This window comes from Salvelinus fontinalis, unplaced genomic scaffold (genome assembly GCF_029448725.1).
Source record: "Salvelinus fontinalis isolate EN_2023a unplaced genomic scaffold, ASM2944872v1 scaffold_0418, whole genome shotgun sequence".
NCBI classification, from domain to species: domain Eukaryota; kingdom Metazoa; phylum Chordata; class Actinopteri; order Salmoniformes; family Salmonidae; genus Salvelinus; species Salvelinus fontinalis.
In genome coordinates, this window is record NW_026600627.1 from 150,405 (window position 1) to 170,083 (window position 19,679).

Sequence of the window (19,679 nt, forward strand, 5' to 3'; positions counted from 1 at the left end):
CCATGACAGGTAGATTAGCTTTTTGACTGGTCCCCTGCATGCTCTCAGCAAGTTCACACACACAGCCTAAACCAAAACACAACCAAATGACAACCAAACAACATGCTTTGAGTCACAACTGGTGACTTACCAGCACATCTCTCCCAGTCTGAAGGACCTGAATACCACTGCTTCTATGGCTATTTGACTCCCCCGTGTTTGCGATGTCTACTACCTCTGGACCTAATCCTTGCCTGGACTCGAATGCCCTCTTTGCCCCAGCCAGCTCCTCCATCAGCCGGTCTCGGTCATCTTGGAGGCTGGCCATGGACCTAGAGAAAGCCGATACCTTACTGCTATATGTGTTGTTTTCCAGGGAAACCCGTTGGAGCTGCCCTTCCTTCTCTGACAAGGCCACAGACAGCTCGTCTACCAGTGAAGTGAGCTGGGAGGGAGCATCTTTGCTCTCTAGAGCAGAGAGTTTCTGTACCAGTATATGTCTCTCTTTGGCCAAGGTGGCCAGCTCCGAGGTCGTGTCGCCTAGACATCTCTCCACCTTGGTCATGGCCCCCTGGGTCTCTCGGAGCTCCTCGTCGTATCGGTTCTGGAGGATCTTGAAGTCCTCGATGAGCTGGTCGCGGTCATTCCGCAAGGCGGCCATGGCTTTACCCAGAGACTCGTTCTGAGACTTCAGGTCCGTGCTTTGGACTCTAGCATTGGACAGCAGCTGCTCAGTGTGCATCAGGTCCCTGGCCAGCTCAGCAAGCCTCTGGTCAGCGGTCTCCTTCTCGTTTCTCATCAGTTCGACTTCTTGTTCAAAGGCATCGAGCTCGCTGTTGTACTTGTCCTCTGCCTCTCCCAATTTCTTCTCAGTCTCGCGCTCCAGGAGCTGCAGGCTGCCTTTCCAGTCATCCGCTGCCACTTTCTGAACAAACAGTTTTTGCTGGAGGTCGTTACATTCCGCAGCTTTGGCTGCCACGGCATGCTGCAAGTCGGCAATCACTTTGCCTTTATTCGTTTCTTGGAGTCCCTTATTCAGGGACAATATGTTAGCTTCCAGATCAGTGACCTGTGTTTGAAGTTTGGAATTCTCAGCTTTAAAGGCACCGCTTGCCTCTCCTTCCCTCTCGAGTTCCAGAAGGGTCTTCCGGTTCTGCTTTTCAGCTGTGGCTTTTTGGTTTTCCAGGTTTTTGATGGCATCTTGCTGCTTCCTGAGCAACTCTTTCAACTGGCTGTCCTTCAAGGACAGGACCCGATTCAAGTCTTCTCTATATCTGATCAGCTGTGCCCTGAGCATGGCATTCTCAGAGTTCAGATCATCCATCTGATGAAGGAGAGTCCTAATCTCGTGTTTAAGGCCCTTGGTTGCACTGAGGTCTCCTTCAGCCGACCCCTCCTTGCCTTGCATTACAGTCTGATTCCTTGCCTCAGACATCCTATATTCTGACATCAAACGCTCTCTCTCTGTCTGCAAGGAGACCATGGAGTTCCTGAATGTTTCCATCTGAGCAGCCATTTTTTCCTTTTCCTGAATGGACTTGTCAACTTTCATTTGAAGGGATTTTACTTTGTTCTCCAGCCTTCTGAACTCCTTGTCAGCTTTCTCCCTTTCATAGTACAAGGCGGTTAGTCTGTCCTCGTAGCCTTTAACCTGGGCACGGTGATTGGCTTGCAGCTGTTCTAGATACCCAGACATCTGTCCATCTCTGGAGGACAGCAGAGAGGAGATTTCTGCATCTTTGTTCTGCAGGAGTGACTTCAGGTGCAGTGAAATGGCCTCCTGTTTCTCAAAATCAACCTGAAGCATGTCACTGTGAGACTGCGAGAGGAGTAGCTGGGACTCTGTGTCTAAAAGTGTATTTTCCAGCTGCTGGAGATCAAACTCCATTTTAGATGTGGAATCTACACTGCCAGTGAGATGTCTGTTGAGTACACACCTATCCTGTTCTAATCTATCAACCTGCTCACTCAGTTCCTGCAACTGTTGATTCAGGAGCTCCACGGTTTCGTTAAGCTCTCTATTGCTGGCACCCATTATAAACAACTGCCTCTGCTGAGCTGTGGCAGCTACTGTGTAATCACCAAGTGTCCTTTCCAGCCTCGACTTGGTTACCTGCAGTTCAGTCACCTCCTTCTCTTTCACTCGAATGTCTTCAAGGAATCTCGTTATGACAAAGCCCTGTTCTAGAAGCTGGCTATCCTTCTCATGCAAGGTATTTAGGAACATATCATTCCACTGTTTCACAGCATCGGTACCCTGAGGACTAGAGGACAGGGCTGCTAACTTAGCTAAATTAGTGTCAGCCTCTCTCTTCAGAGTATTCATCTGTAAATCTTGAGAATCTATTTTCCTCTTCAATTCTAAAACTACCTGACTCTCCTTCTCCTTGGAACCCAGAAGTTCCTCTATATGTTGCTGTAAAATTACCTCCCTCTCCATGAAAATACTCTTTTGCTGCTCAGCTACATGCTGTAGTGCTTTAGTTCTCTCCATGACCTGACATTCTGATTGGTTGTTCTTTTCTGATACAACCTCAACCAATTGGTCTTTTTCAGAGCTAATGTTTGTCAAATCTTTCTTTGCCTCATTGAGAAGGTTCTTGTGTGTGGTAAGCTCAGCTTCAAGATGCCTCCTCCCTTCTTCTAGACAAGATATCCTCTCTGTCATTTCCCTCAGCTCCTTCTCCACCTGTTCATGCGCTGACTCTGAAGCCTTCAGAGACCTTTCTAGGTCTAAAATCAGCTCCTGGTATTTGATGGAGTCATGTTGCAAATGATTGATTTCATGATGCTTTTCTTTCAGCAGTTCCTGTAGCTCCTTCTTTATATTTCTGGAGCCCTCATTGCCTCTCTGGAACATTTTGAGTTTCTCCTCAAACTCCTTAACTAACTTCAGCTGCTGTTCCTCCTTCTCCTGGCAAACCTGAGTCGCCTTCTCTTTGCTCTCAGTCAATTGAGAGGAGAGCTGTGTGTTCTGGGCTTGGAGAACATTGACTGTCTCTGTCAGTTCATCAATTCTTTCAGCGTTTTTGAGGATCACTATCTCCAAATATTCATTCTCATGTTTTACTTTGTCTGAGATCTCTTGGACATTTTCAAGCTCCTCTTGTAATATAGACTTGTCGTCCTCCAAGATCCTGACCTTCTCATTTAGGCTGATGATCTCTTGGCTGTGTCTGTTGATCATTTCTTGGAGCTCTGAGATTGCATCGTCTTTTTCTCCCAATTCCTTTTCATGCTTATTCTGCATTTGTTTAATTCTTTCAGAGAGAGTTTCTTTCTCCTTTTGCATTAACTTATTGATTTCCTGTTGGGAAGCAAGTTCTGTCTTCTGTGACTCAATCTGGGCAGTCAGTGAATTATTCAAAATGAGTGCATCATCTAGTTTAAGCTGCATGTTTTGCTCACATGCTTTTGATTCGGTGGGCCACTTTTCTAATGAACAGGTTGCTTCTTTGAGTGCCTCTGCCAGACTGCCATTGTTGAGCTGAATCTCTGTTAGCTTCCGCCTGAGCGCTTCTGAGGACTCTACAAGGCTGTGGATCTCTGCTTCCAAGTGGTTGTTTTTAATAGTCAACTCTTCAACTGTGGCTTTCTGCTTATCGTCAAACTCTAGCAAGTCTATTCTGATTTTTTTATTCTCCTCCTCCAGCTCTTCCATTTTCTGCTGCTTTGCCTTAGTAAACTTTCTCATCTTCTCCTTAATTTTCTCATTTTCATCCTCCATCTCCCCAACTTGCTTCTCCAGATTCTCCCTCTCAGATTCAGATTTGTGTGCTTTAAAGAGAGCTTCTTGTCTCTCTCTTCTTGCCCCCTCCAATAGTTGTCTCATCTTGTCCATTTCGCTACTGACATTCTCGTACGCTTGTAAAAGTGACTCATACTCCTGTTTCAGCTCTGTGTGCTTAGATTTCCACTCCGACAACTCATCCGTCTGCGAGTCTTTCAGGGACTCAAGCTGACACGAAAATGCCTGTTTCTGTTGGGTGATATTTTCTATGGTGAGTTTGAGGCTTTCACAGGCTGCAGATAAATTGTGATTATCATTGAGGATGCGATCAACCTCGGCAATGAGCTTCTCTTTCTCCTTGCTCAGGGATGATACAGAACTCTCCAGATCCTCTTTTTGTTGTTTCAACTTGGCAACAGACGTTTCCAGTACAATGGATGGTGCCCCAATTTCTTCATTTTTAGCTGAGAGTATACGTATTTGTTCCTTCAGAGAGCTATTATCTTTCAAGATTTCTTTCCTGGAAACTAAGGCTGCTTGAAGCTTCCTGGTGAGAAGTGCTGTTTTGCTTTGGTTGCCCTGATCCTTTGTTTTGCTGGCATCTTCTTGAGACCTCTGCTGAAGCTCATCAACTTCAGTCCTCATCTTTTCCATGGCAACTTCGTGAAGGTGAATCTGCCGCTGCAGTTGCTGTTCCAAGGCAGCAATAAGCTCTTCCTTTTCTGTGGCCAGAGCCTGAGAAATCACCAGGGCATCATCTCTTTCCTTGAGACTCATCTCATGTTCTTCAGGGGATATCTTAAGATACTGGACCTCCTTCCCAATTACCCCAATCTGTTCAGAGGATTTATCCTGCAAACCAGGTATCTTTTGAAGAAGCTCCTCATGTACTTTTCCAGCTTCCTTTAGCTGAGCATCCAGCATGGCAACTTCACAGTTTAATTGTTCTATGACCATGTAGGCGCTTTCTTTTTCCTGCTGTAGTGATTCCATGTGCAGCTTATGACTTTCCATTTCAGCCTGGGACTCTGCAGAATGGGACTGTGCTTTTTCAAGCTCCACTTTTAGCTGTTCCTTTTCTTCACCGAGTTGCTGTTGAGTTTCAGCCCAAGTGTTTTGGAGGATTTGAAGTTCAGACGATTGCTGGGCGATGGTAGTGAGTGCATTCTCCAGCTCTCCTTTCACTCGATCCCTGTCCTCTATTAGTTCTTTGCTTTCACTTATAAATTTGTGTAACTGGGATTCTTTCTCACCAACAAGTGCTTCTAAGGTGTGTTTTAGCTCCTCCACTGTGGCTTGTAATGCGCCCAACTGGTTCTGCAGCACCAGGTGGTCATCTACCATAGTTTGTTTTTCCTGCTGGTGCTGCTGCTCGGCCATCTCCATTGCTTGTTGCTGTCTTGCGAGCTCTTCCATCTTCTCCTTTATCTCTGCATGTGCTTTTTCAAGTTGACTTTCTGTGCAGCTCATTCTCTCAGATAATGCTTTGGACTTCTGTTCCAGTGCTATGAGAACCTTGTCCTTATTTGCCAACTCAGAGGACATGCTTTCCAGTTTGAAGTGAAGGGTTTCTAGCTCTGCTTGATATGATGAGGAGTCATGCACTTGACTCTCCCTCTCTGATAGGGATATGTTGAGGTCTTGAAGAGTTTTATCCCGTTCCTGTACAAGCAGTCTTAGGGTCTCCAATTCACCTAGCTGAGAGACTGAGGCCTGACTGATTTCTTCAAACTTCTTGACCTTCTGGTCGTAACTTAACTGGACAGCATAAAGGTCATTGGTCTGCTGACAGTGTTGTTCCAGGAGTGCTTTATAATCATCTTTTAATTCTGAAAGCTCTTGGGTGTACTTTTTCTCACTTTCTTGAGACTTCTTAATAGTCTCTTTTCGTGCCAGTAAAGCAGCTTGAGCCTTTTTCTGCATCATTGCCTTTTCTTGCTTCACCTTCGTCAACTCGTTTTCAATGTCAACAGCTGTAGCGCTGGAACTTGACATGTCCTCCTTCAAACTCTCCTCGCTCTTTTTCATATCCTCTTGAAGCTTCTCTAACCTCAGCATCATACCACTTCTCTCCTGTTCAAAAGCCTCCTCTTTCTCAGAGATGTTGGAATTAAGTTGATCAATGATGATGCTCTTTTCATTGAGATGATGCAGTGCTGTTGTCAAACTTGCTTCTTGTTCATCTAGTTTCGCCTGCAAAGTTTGCATATTTATTTCAAAATGTTCTACAAGACTGTCTCGCACTGTTAAGACCTTGGCCAGTTCTAGGAATTCACCCTCTTTCTGATGAACTTGCTGTTTAATATCTGCAACAATGTCTTCATGCTCTTTTGCAGTAGCTTGAGCCTGTAAAGTGAGTTCTTGCAACCGATCCTGTAGGCCTGAAATCTCCATTCCTTTATTCACATTCTGCTCTATTTGATGTTCATGCTCCTCTAGCTTCTTCAATAGTTCTTTCCTTACAACCAGGGCAGCTTGGAGCTTCTTTTTCATGACCTCTTTTTCTTTGGTTAACTTAGTGAGCTGAGTGTTGAGATGATCCTTTTCTTTAACCAAATCTCCATTCTCCAAATCCTTGGTCTCAAGTTCACTTTGAGAGCGTGACAGATGACCTTTGCTCTCTTCTAGTTGCAAGGACATATGTTCAAGCTGTTTCATAGAGCTACTTTGTGCATTTTCCAAGCTGTCCAGCTGTGAGAGGAAATTACTATTTTCCTCTGCGTATTTCATCCTTTCGTTTGAGGCGGATTCAATTACCTGCGCTACTGAAGCATCTTTCTCCCTTAACTGTTGACTGAGACCTGCTAGCAATTCCTTCTGGTGACTTATTTGGATGGTCATGCAGCTGACCTGCTCATCTTTCGTTTGGATGTCACTAAGTAGAGCTGTCTGTTTAATACCTGCCTCTCTCAGATTTTCAGTCTCAGTTCGGAGCTGTGCATGAAGGTGCTGTATTTTTTCTTGCAATAAAACATTCTGTTGATTCTCACCTCGATAGCCCATTTCTTTATCATTAAGGGTACACTCTGTCCGTTTCAACAATTCTGAAACTTTATTTAATTCACCCCTCAAAGAATCTAGCTCACACTGATGTCTTTCTCTCAACTGTTTGAGCATAGTCTGTAGGGAGACCTTTTCCTCCTCTAAAGCAACTACTCTATCAGACATGGTTAGGGACAATACAGACAAATCTTTGTCAGAACACTCTTTGCTGACCTCCAATTGTCTTAACTCACTTTCCATATCTTGAAGAGCCTGCCTCAATTCAATATTATGCTTGTCTTTTTCCTGGACAGATACTAAGATGTTTTCAATCTGAACCCTGGACGAGGATGCCTCTACCTCTTTCGCTTTAAGCAGATCTGAACCCTGTCTAATTGCTGTTGCTGCCTCTGACAACTTTTCATGTAAACTATCTAGGTCTTGTTTCAATGCTTGAACTTTAAAATCTTTAGACTTAATTTCATTTTCAACACTTTTCAACTGCTCCGCAATGAGATTTTTATCCTGCGTCTCTCTATCCAGGACCGATAGCCACTCCTTCTCAGAGTCCTGAAGAGTTTGCCCTATCTTTTGAATGTCTGATTTCAATCCGGTGATTTCTTCACCTTTGACACTAACCTCAACCTGTAGTCTTTCCTTCTCAGCCACCATTTTCTCCATGACTTCGTTCACGCTGCTGGATTGCTGCTGCTTTTGGAGATGCAGCTGCTCCTGCATTGTTTGTATCTGGCTGCTGTAGCTCTTGTCATGTTCGTCTCTCTCAATTATGAGTTTCTGAACTTCTTGCTGCAGACGTTCTTTTTCACTGATTGCTGCATCCAGCCGCTGTTGATTTTCTTGCTTTGACAGAGCGATCTCCTCTCTTAGCTTGTTATTTTGCTCTTCTAGTTTCTGCATTTCTGATATTACGTGCTCTGCCTGTTTCACCTGGGCTGTGTACTGACTGTTAATGGCATGAAGAGACATCTCTCTCTGCTCAAGATTTTCTGTCAGTGCATTTACCTGAGCAGCCACATGCAAATACTGAGATTTTAGTCTCTCAATTTCGACAGTGAATGTTGTGGTGCTCCTTTGATGGGTAGCAAGGGCGTCTTCCTTTTGTTTCGAAAGGTCGACATTCAGTGTTTGTATTTGCCGAAGGTCTTGACGTAGCAAGGAAGACTCATTCCTCAGCACCTCTATGGTGCTTTCTGCTGCCTGAACTGCGCCGTTGCTGTCAATGAGGGCCTTATTAAGACTGGACATCTCTTCGGCCCTTTGAGAAAGCATCGTCCGAGCTTCCCGGAGCTCCTCTAAATGAGCAGCATACTTCTCCTGAACATTTACAAAGGCACTTTGGTTCTGCTCTGCTGACTGGCTGAGGCTTGCAGACTTAGTGGAGAGTTCCTGAATCTGACCCTGCAGTTGTGACACCAACTCTGTGCTCTCCATGAACTGGGTTTTGAAGAGGGCTGCTTTATCTGCCCTTCTCTGCAGCTCCTGAAGGGACTTTGACTGGTCCATAACGACAGTCCCTCTTTCCTCTAAGGCTTGTTGAAGTCGTGCCACTTCAGAGGACTGGGCACTGAGGCTACTATTGAGCTTTGAAACAGACTCTTGGAGGTGTGAATACTGCTCTTTTAAGCTCTCACATTCTGCATCTTTGGTATTGAGCTTTAAAACGGACTCTTGGAGGTGCGAAAGCTGCTCTTTTAAGCGCTCACATTCTGTATCTTTGGTTTTGAGTTTTGAATTTAGGCTTTCGCTAACAGCTGAGGAGGTGCTTTGGGCCTCAAGGATGAACTTGACTTTCTCTTTCAGGGTCTCTTCTAACAGGGATGACTCAGAGGTCAGGCTGTCAACTTGACCTCTGAGCTGTGTGGTGGAATCCTCCAGCTCTGAAACATATGTCCTTAAACTCACATAATCATCAACTTTCTGCTTAAGCTGTGCCTCTTGTTCTTCAAGCCTCCCACTGAGCTGGTTACTCTGTTCCACCGCATTACGCAGATCACCCTGAAGCTGTTTCATTGTTTCCGCACTTGAATTCAGCTGGGTTTTGAAATCCTCAGATTCTAAGGTGAACTTCTCTCTGAGCAGACTCAGCCGTTTCTCCGCCTCATGCAGCGAAACATCTCTGTCTTGAAGGCTTTTCTGAAGACTCTGAGCTTGTGTCTGCAGCTCAGTGATGGCCTGGCTCATCTGACCCTCACCCTCTACTGACTTAGCTTGTAACTGCTTAATAAACATCTCCTGCTGTTTTAGGGACTCACCTTTCTGCTGTAAATTCAAACCTAAGCTATCCCTGTCCAAGCAGGCTGCTGTCAGTTGCTTTGTTAAATTAGACACATAACTGTCCCTGTTAGAGAACTCTGCCTTGAGAACTGAAATCTCTTCAAGTTTCTTGGATGCCTCTGTGACAGAGTTTTTCAGTTCGGTTTTTAGTCTGACATTCTGTTCATTCAATGCTTGGATGTTGTCCTTAAGATCTAATATCTCAGCTTGCCTCTGTTCCATCTCTTGTCTCAGCTTGTTGTTTTCTGCTGCGTGGTTCTCCAGAGTGGTCTTCAGCTCTGTGTTTTCAGACTCCAACTTCGCACTGCTCTCGTTCATGACACCAAGCTGACTGCTTAGTGACTTCAATGACTCGTTCCTCTGGTTCAGCTCGTCTTTGTGGTTTTCACAGTCCTGTGTCATTTGTCTGAAGGTCTCTTCTTTTTCTTCCAGACGCTGGGTCAGTTGTGAGCATTGCCCTTCGAGTGATTTAGTCTCGCCCTGCAGTTCATTAAGTTTATTCTGTAAAGAGCTCCACTCCTCTGCTTTCTGCTGCAACATGGTGTCTTTCTCTGTGAGACCAGATTTCAGTGCGGTCCCCTGCTCCTGTAATAGAGCCAATGTCTCCTGGAGTTGCGACAACTCTCTCTGCTGGGCCTCTAATTGTGAGTTTTGATTTCTGATAGTCTTCTCTTTTTCGGTCATGTTGTTGTTCAGTTGATCAAGTTGTGTGTTTAAGCTGTCAACTTGGTCTTGTGAATGTGCAAGTGCCTCTTCACTCCCTCTAAGCAATTTGGTGAGATTAGTACATGTATTTGTTTTGTCCAGCAAACTCTCTGAAACGGTCTGTTTGTTTTGCTCTAGGACTTTGTTGAGTTCCTCTACTGCGACACTGAGATCCTTTTTGTCTTCCAGTAGCCCTTCAATAATTTTGCAGTTTTCTGAATGTTGCATTGCAAAATTGGAAAGTTTATCTTGAAGTAAGTTCTTCTCCTTGCTTAATTCAGAAATGGACTCCGACTGTACAGCTAATTCCTGTTGCAGTATCTGCTTCTCCTCTGTCAGACTGTTCAGTTGTGAGCACAGGTTTGTGTTCTGCTCAAGAGTCACATTTACCCTTCTATCAAGCTCAGATGCAACCTGCATTTGCTGGGCAAGTTCCTTATCTCTGATCTCATAAGCAGCTCGGAGTTGTTGGTTTTGCTCACTCAGTGCCTGGATGTGACTGTGGAGGCCAACCACCTCAGCTTGCCTCTGTTCCATCTCTTCCCTCAGCTTGTTGTTTTCTGCTGCGTGGTTCTCCAGAGTGGTCTTCAGCTCTGTGTTTTCAGACTCCAACTTCGCACTGCTCTCGTTCATGACACCAAGCTGACTGCTTAGTGACTTCAATGACTCGTTCCTCTGGTTCAGCTCGTCTTTGTGGTTTTCACAGTCCTGTGTCATTTGTCTGAAGGTCTCTTCTTTTTCTTCCAGACGCTGGGTCAGTTGTGAGCATTGTCCTTTAAGTGATTTAGTCTCACCCTGTAACTTGGATAGAAGCTTTTTCTGCTGCCCAAGTTTATTCTGTAAAGAGCTACACTCATCTGATTTGTGCTGCAATACGGTGTCTTTCTCCGTGAGCCCAGTTTTCAGGGCAGTCTCCTGCTCCTGCAGTAAATACATTGTTTCCTGGAGTTGCGACAGCTGGCTCTGCTGTGCCTCTACTTGTGAGTTTTGATCAGTGACAGACTTCTCTTTTTCAGCAATGTTGAGATGGAACTGCTCCACCTGAGTGTTCAAACTGTCAATTTGCACCTGTAAACGTGCAACTGTCTCCTCCTTTTCCCTGAGTGTTTTAGTTAGAAGACTACATTCATTTGTTTTCTCAAATAGACTCTTGGAAATTGACTGTTTATTTTGCTCCATGACCTTGTTCAGTTCATTGGCTCTAACACTCAGCTCCTCCTTGTCTTTCAGAAGCCCTTCAATGACTTCGCTGTTTTCTGAATGCTGTGTTTCGAAGTCAGAGACTTTGCTTCTCAGAAAATCCCTTTCATCTGTCATCTCTGAAATGGATTTCTGCTTTCCAGCTATATCCTGTTGCAATCTCTGATTCTCCTCTCTGAGGCCATTTGCTTGAGAGTTCAAACTGCTGTTAAGTTCAAGAGCTGCGGTAGATTTTGTATTAAGCTCGTCTACAAGCTGCTTTTGCGACTTAAGTTCATCTACCTTCTCCTTCAGGTCAGCTTGCAGTTGTTGTTTTTCAGTCTTCATGTTGTTCAAGAGCTTCTTCATATTTGAGATATTTTCCAATTTAACCTGCAGGTCTTTCGCCAACTTCTCCTTTTCAGAATCTCTGACTTGCAGTTCTGTGTTACATTTCTGTTGCTCTACTTCGGCCTCTTCCTGGATGGCCCTGAGTTTTTCGTCAAGAGAGGATATTGTCTCCAGTTTTTCTTGCACCTCTTTTTTCAACTGTACCTGACACTCTGTCTGCTTCTCTAGCTGGTTGGACAGGGTCTTAAGGTCATCGTTGTGTTTGGACACCTCTGCGCGAAGCTTGTTCCGTTCCTCCTTGACCGATTTGAGTTCTTTCTCATACGTCTGCTCCTTGTCCTGGAGCTGGTCTTTCAGTGTCTTGCAGGATGTACTTGCTTCCCTCAACTGAGAGATGAGACCCTCGGACTCCTGTAGTTTCTGGGAAGCAACAGTCACATGCTCCTTCAGTGAAGAGATCTGAGTTTCGCACTCCAAGAGATGATTACGATGGTCCACGTTGTGCTGCTGGATCTCCCCTCGAAGTTCCAGGATGGTCCGCTTGTCCTCTTCCACTTGCTTCCTCAGCTCCTCCACCTCTACTGTCCTCGACTCCTTCTCCTCTTTGGCCTTGCTCAGCTCAGTCTCTGCATCCTTCAGCTGTTCCACCAGCTCTGCCGTCCTGGTGTTCAGAGCCTGCTGGTCCGAGTTCTGAGAGTCTCTGATGATCTGTGCCTCCCGCTCCGATTTGGTGAGGGCGGTCTCGATGCGAACCAGGTCCTCCTCCTTGTGCTTGATCTCCTGCTTCAGCACCATGATCTGCTCTGCGTACTCCGCCATGTTGCCCAAGAGGGCAAAGATCTCCTTGTCCTTGTCTGAGAGGACGTCTCTGAGGTTATCAATCTCCCGTTCACAGCTTTGAAGGTTGTGGATTAGCTGAGACCTTTCTTCCAGATGGGTGGTGTTCAACTTGTCCAGTTCATCGTTTGTTTGATCCAGGTCGTTTTGAAGAGTCTTTATTGTGGCCTCTTGTTTCTGTGTCTACGGGTTTGGAAAAAATACAAGTATGTTACTGGAGGCAGAAATCTCCTAAAGTACTGTCAATATCATTGCCATTTAATGAGTGTGAAGTTAATAGTTTGCCTAAACTATTAAATCTGAGATAAACATCACTTCTGGTTACTTATATGCAAAAACTCTAACCTGAATTCCAATTAATATGTATATTTCATCACAGTAATAATTAAGCCATGGTAGTCATATACCGAAAACCTTACCTTCTCTTTAAGCACACTCAGCTTATGTGTGAGATCTGCAACCGCTGTCTTCAGTTCTGAACACTGTTTTTCAAAGGTACTGCATTTTGTGGAGACTTCAGTGAGCTGAAAGAAGAAAAGAAGGTGTCATGACTTACTATAAAACAGATTTGACTATTAATTGATGGCCAAAACAGGCTACTGTACTTACATTGTTCTCAGATTGAAGCAGCTTGTCGGCGACCTCTTTGTGCTGCGCCTCCTTTTCCATTAAAGAATCTCGGAGGCTGTCGATGAGCTCCAGTTTCTCAGAGGTCTTGACTAATGTGTTCTCCTTCTCTATAAGAGAGGTTTCGAGACACTCTTGGGTGTCGCTCAGTCTAAAAAGCATCAAAGAGAAAGGAGATGTTTTAAAGGTTACAAATGAGGACATGGTGATAATCTAAAAACAAAATAGCACACACACATGATCATCCTCAGTGCACAACTTTACCCATGCTTGATTGTATTTGTTTATTAATAATTTGCATATGACTGCAGTTAGATGCATGGAGCCAAACTATTCAGTACAAAAACCTTACATTCCTTTTACCCTTAAATGACTAACTGGCACTGGATACAAATTTGGGAAATGAACCGGTCTACTAGTTGTGTGTGACCCGTGACCTTTTTTGAATTGTGTGGGCTTACCCTATGAGCTGCTCGTTGAGGCTGGTGACCAGGAGATGGTGTTTCTCTGCATCCCTGCTCTGCTGGCTCCGAAGGCTGGCCAGTTGACCCTGTAGTCTCTCGGACTCGTTCTGTGGGGAGGGGGAGGAGAGGGAAGGTTTAACATGGTTTGGAGAAAAGCTCAGCGTAAAGCCGGTAGGAAGCTCACTCCATCTCACTGCACACATATTGACCCAAAATACTACTCCCTTTCTTCTATGTACAGTGTTAGGTTTAGTCCAAACAACACACCATAAAAGGAACACAATTCAGCTTTCAGGACATTTTGGCTTAGTATCATTTCTATTATCTTTTTTGCCTTTCTTAGGGTAAAACAATGCTTTGAACTTGGCCTGATTAGAATTGTCAAATACTTTTGAATGCTCCTTATATGATGGTTGAACAATTAACCAACCAGGTGAGTTTGTTCTCCACACCAAGTGAGTTTGTTCTCCACACCAAGTGAGTTTGTGGCCAAAATATGCTCAACACAGCACTCGCTTATTAGAAGACTGCTCGCAAGCCGTGAACACAGAACAGTGGGTTTCCAAAACAAACAAGCCAAAGGATTAGTCTTCACTGCCGGAGGTGCTCTCTCTAGCGCACACAAACACTAACACACCTGGGAAACCCAAAATGGATGCCTTTCTTCATCTACATCAAACGTCACCTGTGTTAGAGGGGTTTGTTACAAAATCCTAGTCCTCGGGAGGAAACATGCAATAAACTGAATAGTACAAATTAATTCAGTAAAAAGTCAATCCAAAAGCAAAAGCAAAACAAACTCCCAAACACAAAGGAGAACTTATAAGATGCAAAATGTTGATAATGGGAGCAGCTGACAAAGTTACAATATACTGGTTTAGATTTCCACTACCTCAGGAACTGGCACAGGTAAGTAAACCCCAAAGTCAGTTGTGTGCTTCTTTTTATTAACAGACCAGGAGGTATAGGAGGGTATAAGTGGGTCATCTATGGTGAGTGGTATGGAAGTGTGAGAGGGGAGAAAGAAAGGTCCCTTAAGTCAGTGGTTCCTAAACTGTGGGGTTCCCCCCCCCCAACATTTTTTTGGGAACTTTTTGGGGAATTTTTTTGGCTATCAACTTACTCTTGAAAGTTGTAATTATAGAATGGACAAGGGGAAATTTCGAATTGGGTAGTAAATTATCAGTACCGTAATTTCCGGACTATAAGCCGCTACTTTTTTCCCACGCTATGAACCTTGCGCTTTATACAATGACGCGGCTAATTTATGGATTTTTCCCGCTTTCACAAATTCATGCCGCCAAAAAACTGAGCACCGTCATATAATGTGAAGTAAATCGAGCGCGCTCAAACTTTCCATCATTCTGATTACGGTAGTCATTTTGTCACCCTCATCATGGCAAAGACACGGAGAAATGCATATGATGCAGCTTTCAATTTGAAGGCGATCGATCTGGCTGTTTGAAAAAGAAATAGAGCTTCTGCACGGGAGCTTGGCCTTAATGAGTCGATGATAAGACGTTGGAAACAGCAGCGTGAGAAACTGACTTAGTGCAAAAAGACAACAAAAGCTTTCAGAGGAAAGAAAAGCAGATGGCCCGAACTAGAAAATGGATTGGATGACAAGTGGGGAGAAATCCTTTTCTAAAACGGGCCGCATGCGAAGAGCGACTTATGGTCAAGTCTGCCAGTGGGTCCTGACAGCGTGGAGCTGCTGCGTATTGAAGAGGGCAGCATAAGCTCAGCGGGGAATTTGCCTCCGGATGAAAGTGAGGAGAGCACAATGAAAACGATCCAACATCGGATGAAGCAATTCTGAGGCTATTCAACTCCGACACCAAAGGAGATGACTTCAGTGGTTTCAGTGCACAGGAGGAAGATAGTGACCAAGGACTTTCTTGGTAGGCTACTGTTTACTGCTATTTAAAAAAAAAAAAATGTTACAAGCCTGTTTCGTTAAAGCCTATTTATTTTTGTTACAAGACGTGTTTCGTTAAAGCCTATTTATTTTTGTTACAAGCCGTGTTTCGTTTAAAGGCTGTGTAAAGTTAATTTGTTTCAATGTACCGGTAGGCACCTGCGGCTTATAGACACGTGCGGCTTATTTATGTACAAAATACTTTTTTTTTTTAATTCAGTGGGTGCGGCTTATATTCAGGTGCGCTTAATAGTCCAGCAATTACGGTATTCCTCTTGATATGTCGGTCATTGTATACCTTAGAGATCTATTTATAACTTGTCAGAAATTTGCAGATCAACTAGCAAATGTCAGCTAATGTTTTTTAGCTAGGTTTTTAGCACAGATTGTGTAGTAATGTTCGAGTCACTCAAATATTTCATGAATACACATTAGACATGGCAGAATGTATATAACTGCAAGTAAATTAGCTTAAAAACGGCAACATTTTCTCTATAACCAATTAAAAAATTTGTAGAATTTCAGGAAATATGCTTTAAACCGGCAAAATGTATGAACAGTTTGTGTCATGAACAGTGCTTGTGCCAATAGAAACAGACGTGGTGTGTGGGATGTTCCCCCAATGCTGGAACGGGGGCCTGAGTGAAAAAGTTTTGGAACCCCTGCTTTAAGTGTCTTTATGGAGGCTATCTTGGTACAGTGTGGCATTCTGCAAGGTGCATGTGGTTCTGATAGCTCTACAAGGTGTGAGATATGAGGGTCCAACCAGGTCTGTGAGACGTGAGAGTTTACCTGTAGGGACTCGATGCGAGCCTGTAGCTGCAGCCGGTCCTCAAGGTCCTGACAGCGGTCCTCCAGGCCTAGGATCTGTTCCTGCAGCTGGTTCCTCTCCAGCTCCAACTCCTCCACTACCGACCGTAGGCCACCTGTAAGGGCAGTCGCATAGACAAGAAAGAGACAATCAACTCAGTGGTTGAGAAATCTGGTAGTTATCTATCATCATCAACAATAATTAGCGAAAATGGATGCAAATTGTAGTCATAGAAACAGCCCTTTATACAGTCACAACTGAAACGTTTCCATGCAAACATATTGTTGAGATGGATTACAATGTTTATGATAGTTGGTCTGCTACTTGCCCCATGCAAGGTCACTGTTTTTTGGACATTTATTTATATTTTTTTGTCCCATTAAAAACCATGAACCTTTCAACACAGTGAATGTGTCAAACACAAGGAGAGATAAGAGGAAAATTAAGAACAGACAGGGCATGCAAAACAACATAAAAGCCAAACACTTACCACGGACGGGGGGAACTCTCCACCTAAATTCATATGAACTGACAAGAGTTCAATGCATTCGACATGGACCAACATCGTAGCGAGCCAAATACTAGCCAGTTCAACCAGCATGCACATGTTCCAATAATAACCATCTCAACTTGTGATGAGATAACACAAAACCCCACAGATGAGTCAACCTTAGGGAATGTATCCACTCTGGGGTTGAATGTGTTAGACTGGAGGGAGAAAAAACACCAACATGTAAAACTCCCAAAACGGCGGAGGAGTGTTAGGCCTACGTTGACAAAATGACCAAAAAACAACCCAAAGGACTAAAACATCTCAAGCTCCCAAAATGGTGGTGGGTGGGTGACAAATACACAAAAAGCGACAACGTGCATGCCAGCGTAAACTGTCTAGTGGGTCTCACACCTGTGTTGGGGGAAGTGTACTCAGGCCACCAACCTCCCATGTTCTCCCCCTCCTCCTCCATCGGGGTGGTGCTCTCAGATCCGCCACTGTGTGGGTCCTGGTGGAACGCCTGCTTGCCATCAAACTCAAAGTCCTCCTGCGTGGGGGTGGGGTGACAATACTCATTTTAGTCTAGTGACTGAAGTACATATCGTCTGGGATGTTACAGAGGATAGCGTACAAATCTAACGTCAGACAGAACTACAGTAACATTTAATCTCCCTTGTTATACTGATCATCTACAGGCATCCTTGCTGGCCGTGACCATGTGACCACGCTCTCCGAGGGTGTCTCAGGGAGAGTTGGGATATGCAATAATTCACACGTGTATTAATACACTTGTACTTGAAAGAGGACAAATATTATCACACATAAAATTATTATTATTGCTGCCTTATTCCTTCCCAGCTCTGAACTCACCACACCCTCCTTCTACCAAATCACTCACCCATCTTGCCACTTCCCCTCCATCATTCATTCTCCCCCTCTCCCTTTTACTCCGTACCTGCAGGCTGTGTTGGTGGGCGGTGCCTCCCATTTTCTTGCCGCCCCTATGTGGCCCTGTGAGACCCCGGGCCTGCACCAGCTCCTCCTCCAACTCCTGCTGCCGGCTGGCCAGCGCTGGATCGGAGCAGCCGGGAAAGAACCAGTCATCCTCAATCAGTTTTGTGCCACAGGGAAGGGGAGGGAGCGATGAGGGGGGTGTTTTTGGGTTACAGAGTTGAACCCCAGAGATGCATTACAGGAGGGGGGTAGAGAGATGGAGGTAGAGAGATGGAGAGACAGAGATGGAGAGACAGAGATGGAGAGATAGAGGATGGTTTAAGAAAGACAGATGATACAGGGAAAGGAGGGAGTGAGACAGAGATAATGGATAGTGAGAGAAGAGTGAGAGAGGATGAAAGACAAGAGGGAAAGACTGCAAAAGAGTACGCTCACCCAATGGATGAACACACAACAGCAGCATTGCACACAAGGAAACGTGCAGACTCACTCCAGAGAGGAGAGAAAGAGAGCTAGAGCACTCCAGACTCCTGTGAGCGTGTGTTCTTTACATATGTTTGTGTGTGTGTGTGTGTGTTGATTGTGTGGCTGTGTAGACTTTCCTAAAAGCAGAGTTTCTGGTCAAAGCCATGCATAACTATTAGGGAGGGAGACAGTCTGCAACCAAACACGAGGAGGATGGAAGGGGGGGTGGGCCGGGACAGTGGTTGCAATGTCTTTACGGCTCAAGGAGACTGTACTGCAACAACATTTTCAATGGTGATTTGGCATACTGGAAAGCAGGGAGGTCACAGCCATTCCGACTGAAAGCTGCCCACATTGTGATTGGACTGTGATCAGTGGTCACTACATTTTTAATTATCAGTGGTCACTAGTCAGTGATTGGACCATCAAGGGGAAGGGGAGGGGGCAGCAATCACATTTATGTCAAATTGATCAATCAGGGCCAACAATTTGCACAAAACTCATTCCCATCTGTTTTGTGATATCAGGTAGATGGGGGAGGGATGGGGGAGGACTAGCTAAAAGCAAAGAGTGACAGAGAGAAGGGTTTCACTGGGTGACAGAGAGAAGGGTTTCATTGGGTGACAGAGAGAAGGGTTTCACTGGGTGACAGAGAGAAGGGTTTCATTGGGTGACAGAGAGAAGGGTTTCACTGGGTGACAGAGAGAAGGGTTTCATTGAGTGACAGAGAGAAGGGTTTCATTGGGTGACAGAGAGAAGGGTTTCATTGGGTGACAGAGGGAAGGGTTTCATTGGGTGACAGAGAGACGGGTTTCATTGGGTGACAGAGAGAAGGGTTTCACTGGGTAAGGATTACAGATGTGGTAGTGCAAAGTGGTCAATGTAGCCAAGCGAAAAAAAAAAAAGTCATTTATTTTCAATGAGGACTCTTTAGATTCTTGAATTCCAAGGAATCTCCTTGAATGTACTGAACTGATATGGAATTGACTCCATATAATTAATTAAGTGATGAGCAATCATTGAATGGACATGACAATATTTAATTGTTTAGATGTTAAGATGAGCTCCAGAAACCAGGTTTGAGTAGGAATGCACCAGACATTGCACCAGTCAGCCTCTTCAGCAACTACAAGCACCAAGGGTGGCAGCGTTACGCAGGCAAATGACAGCAATGAGGTTAGCAAGCGTTAGTAAAGATGGATAGATGATTGGAGAGGACGAAAGCCTTGAAAAACAGCACCACTTGCAGTGTGTGAGTGTGCGCGCATGTGTGTGTGTTAGGAGAACACATAAAACTCCCTCAAGCTATTATGTCAGTATATTATATAATTCCACATCATCTGTCAAGTAACTATGCTCACAATGACATCACAACTGTAGCCTAGAATTTTCACTTTAGTGTCATTAGTGGTTTAGATATAGCCTCATTTTTCTATAAATTAAACAATAAGGATATTTCATAATTCTATTAGAGGAGTCTTCTAGGGCTCTTTTGATTGGTTTATTTCTTCTTTATAAACAAAATCATTGGTTTATTTCTTTTTTATAAAGATCATTGGTTTATTTCTTTTTTCCACATAAGCTCCGCCCTCAGTTAGTCCTAATTCCAGTGTTAGCGTTAGCCTTCCCACCACCATTGAAGCCTTGTAATTTTGTTGTGTTAATAGGTTTTGCAGATCAGTTCAAAGACAGCGTCATTGTGATGTCAACGGAGTCCGAAGGTGGCAGGGAAAGTTGGGGGAGGGAGAGACGGAAGGAAGGAGAGAGGGAGGGGAAAATGGGAGGAAAGGAAACTGAAAAAGAGAGGGAGATACTGAAAGAAAGACTACATGGAGGAGGGGGGACTAATAAAAAGCACAGGCCTCCACTGTACTGCCTCCAGTTTACCC

General features: G+C 44.5%; 1 protein-coding gene across 3 annotated transcripts in view; it reads right to left on the bottom strand.

Annotated features, from left to right (window-relative positions):
- LOC129845984 (golgin subfamily B member 1-like) overlaps positions 1-17,451 on the bottom strand; it is a 28,470-nt gene extending 11,019 nt beyond the window's left edge. For 2 of the 3 annotated variants that reach the window (XM_055913974.1, XM_055913973.1), the window contains exons 1-7: positions 17,327-17,451; positions 16,783-16,918; positions 15,860-15,993; positions 13,147-13,256; positions 12,668-12,836; positions 12,478-12,582; positions 131-12,241 (exon numbers count right to left, since the gene is read on the bottom strand). In XM_055913974.1, coding sequence (XP_055769949.1) covers positions 131-12,241; positions 12,478-12,582; positions 12,668-12,836; positions 13,147-13,256; positions 15,860-15,993; positions 16,783-16,918; positions 17,327-17,359 — 12,798 coding nt within the window. In that variant the 5' untranslated portion in view covers positions 17,360-17,451. The remainder of the gene's footprint in view (positions 1-130; positions 12,242-12,477; positions 12,583-12,667; positions 12,837-13,146; positions 13,257-15,859; positions 15,994-16,782; positions 16,919-17,326) is intronic. The other variant, XM_055913975.1, reaches the window with a different exon arrangement.
- Between the last annotated feature and the right edge of the window lie 2,228 nt (positions 17,452-19,679).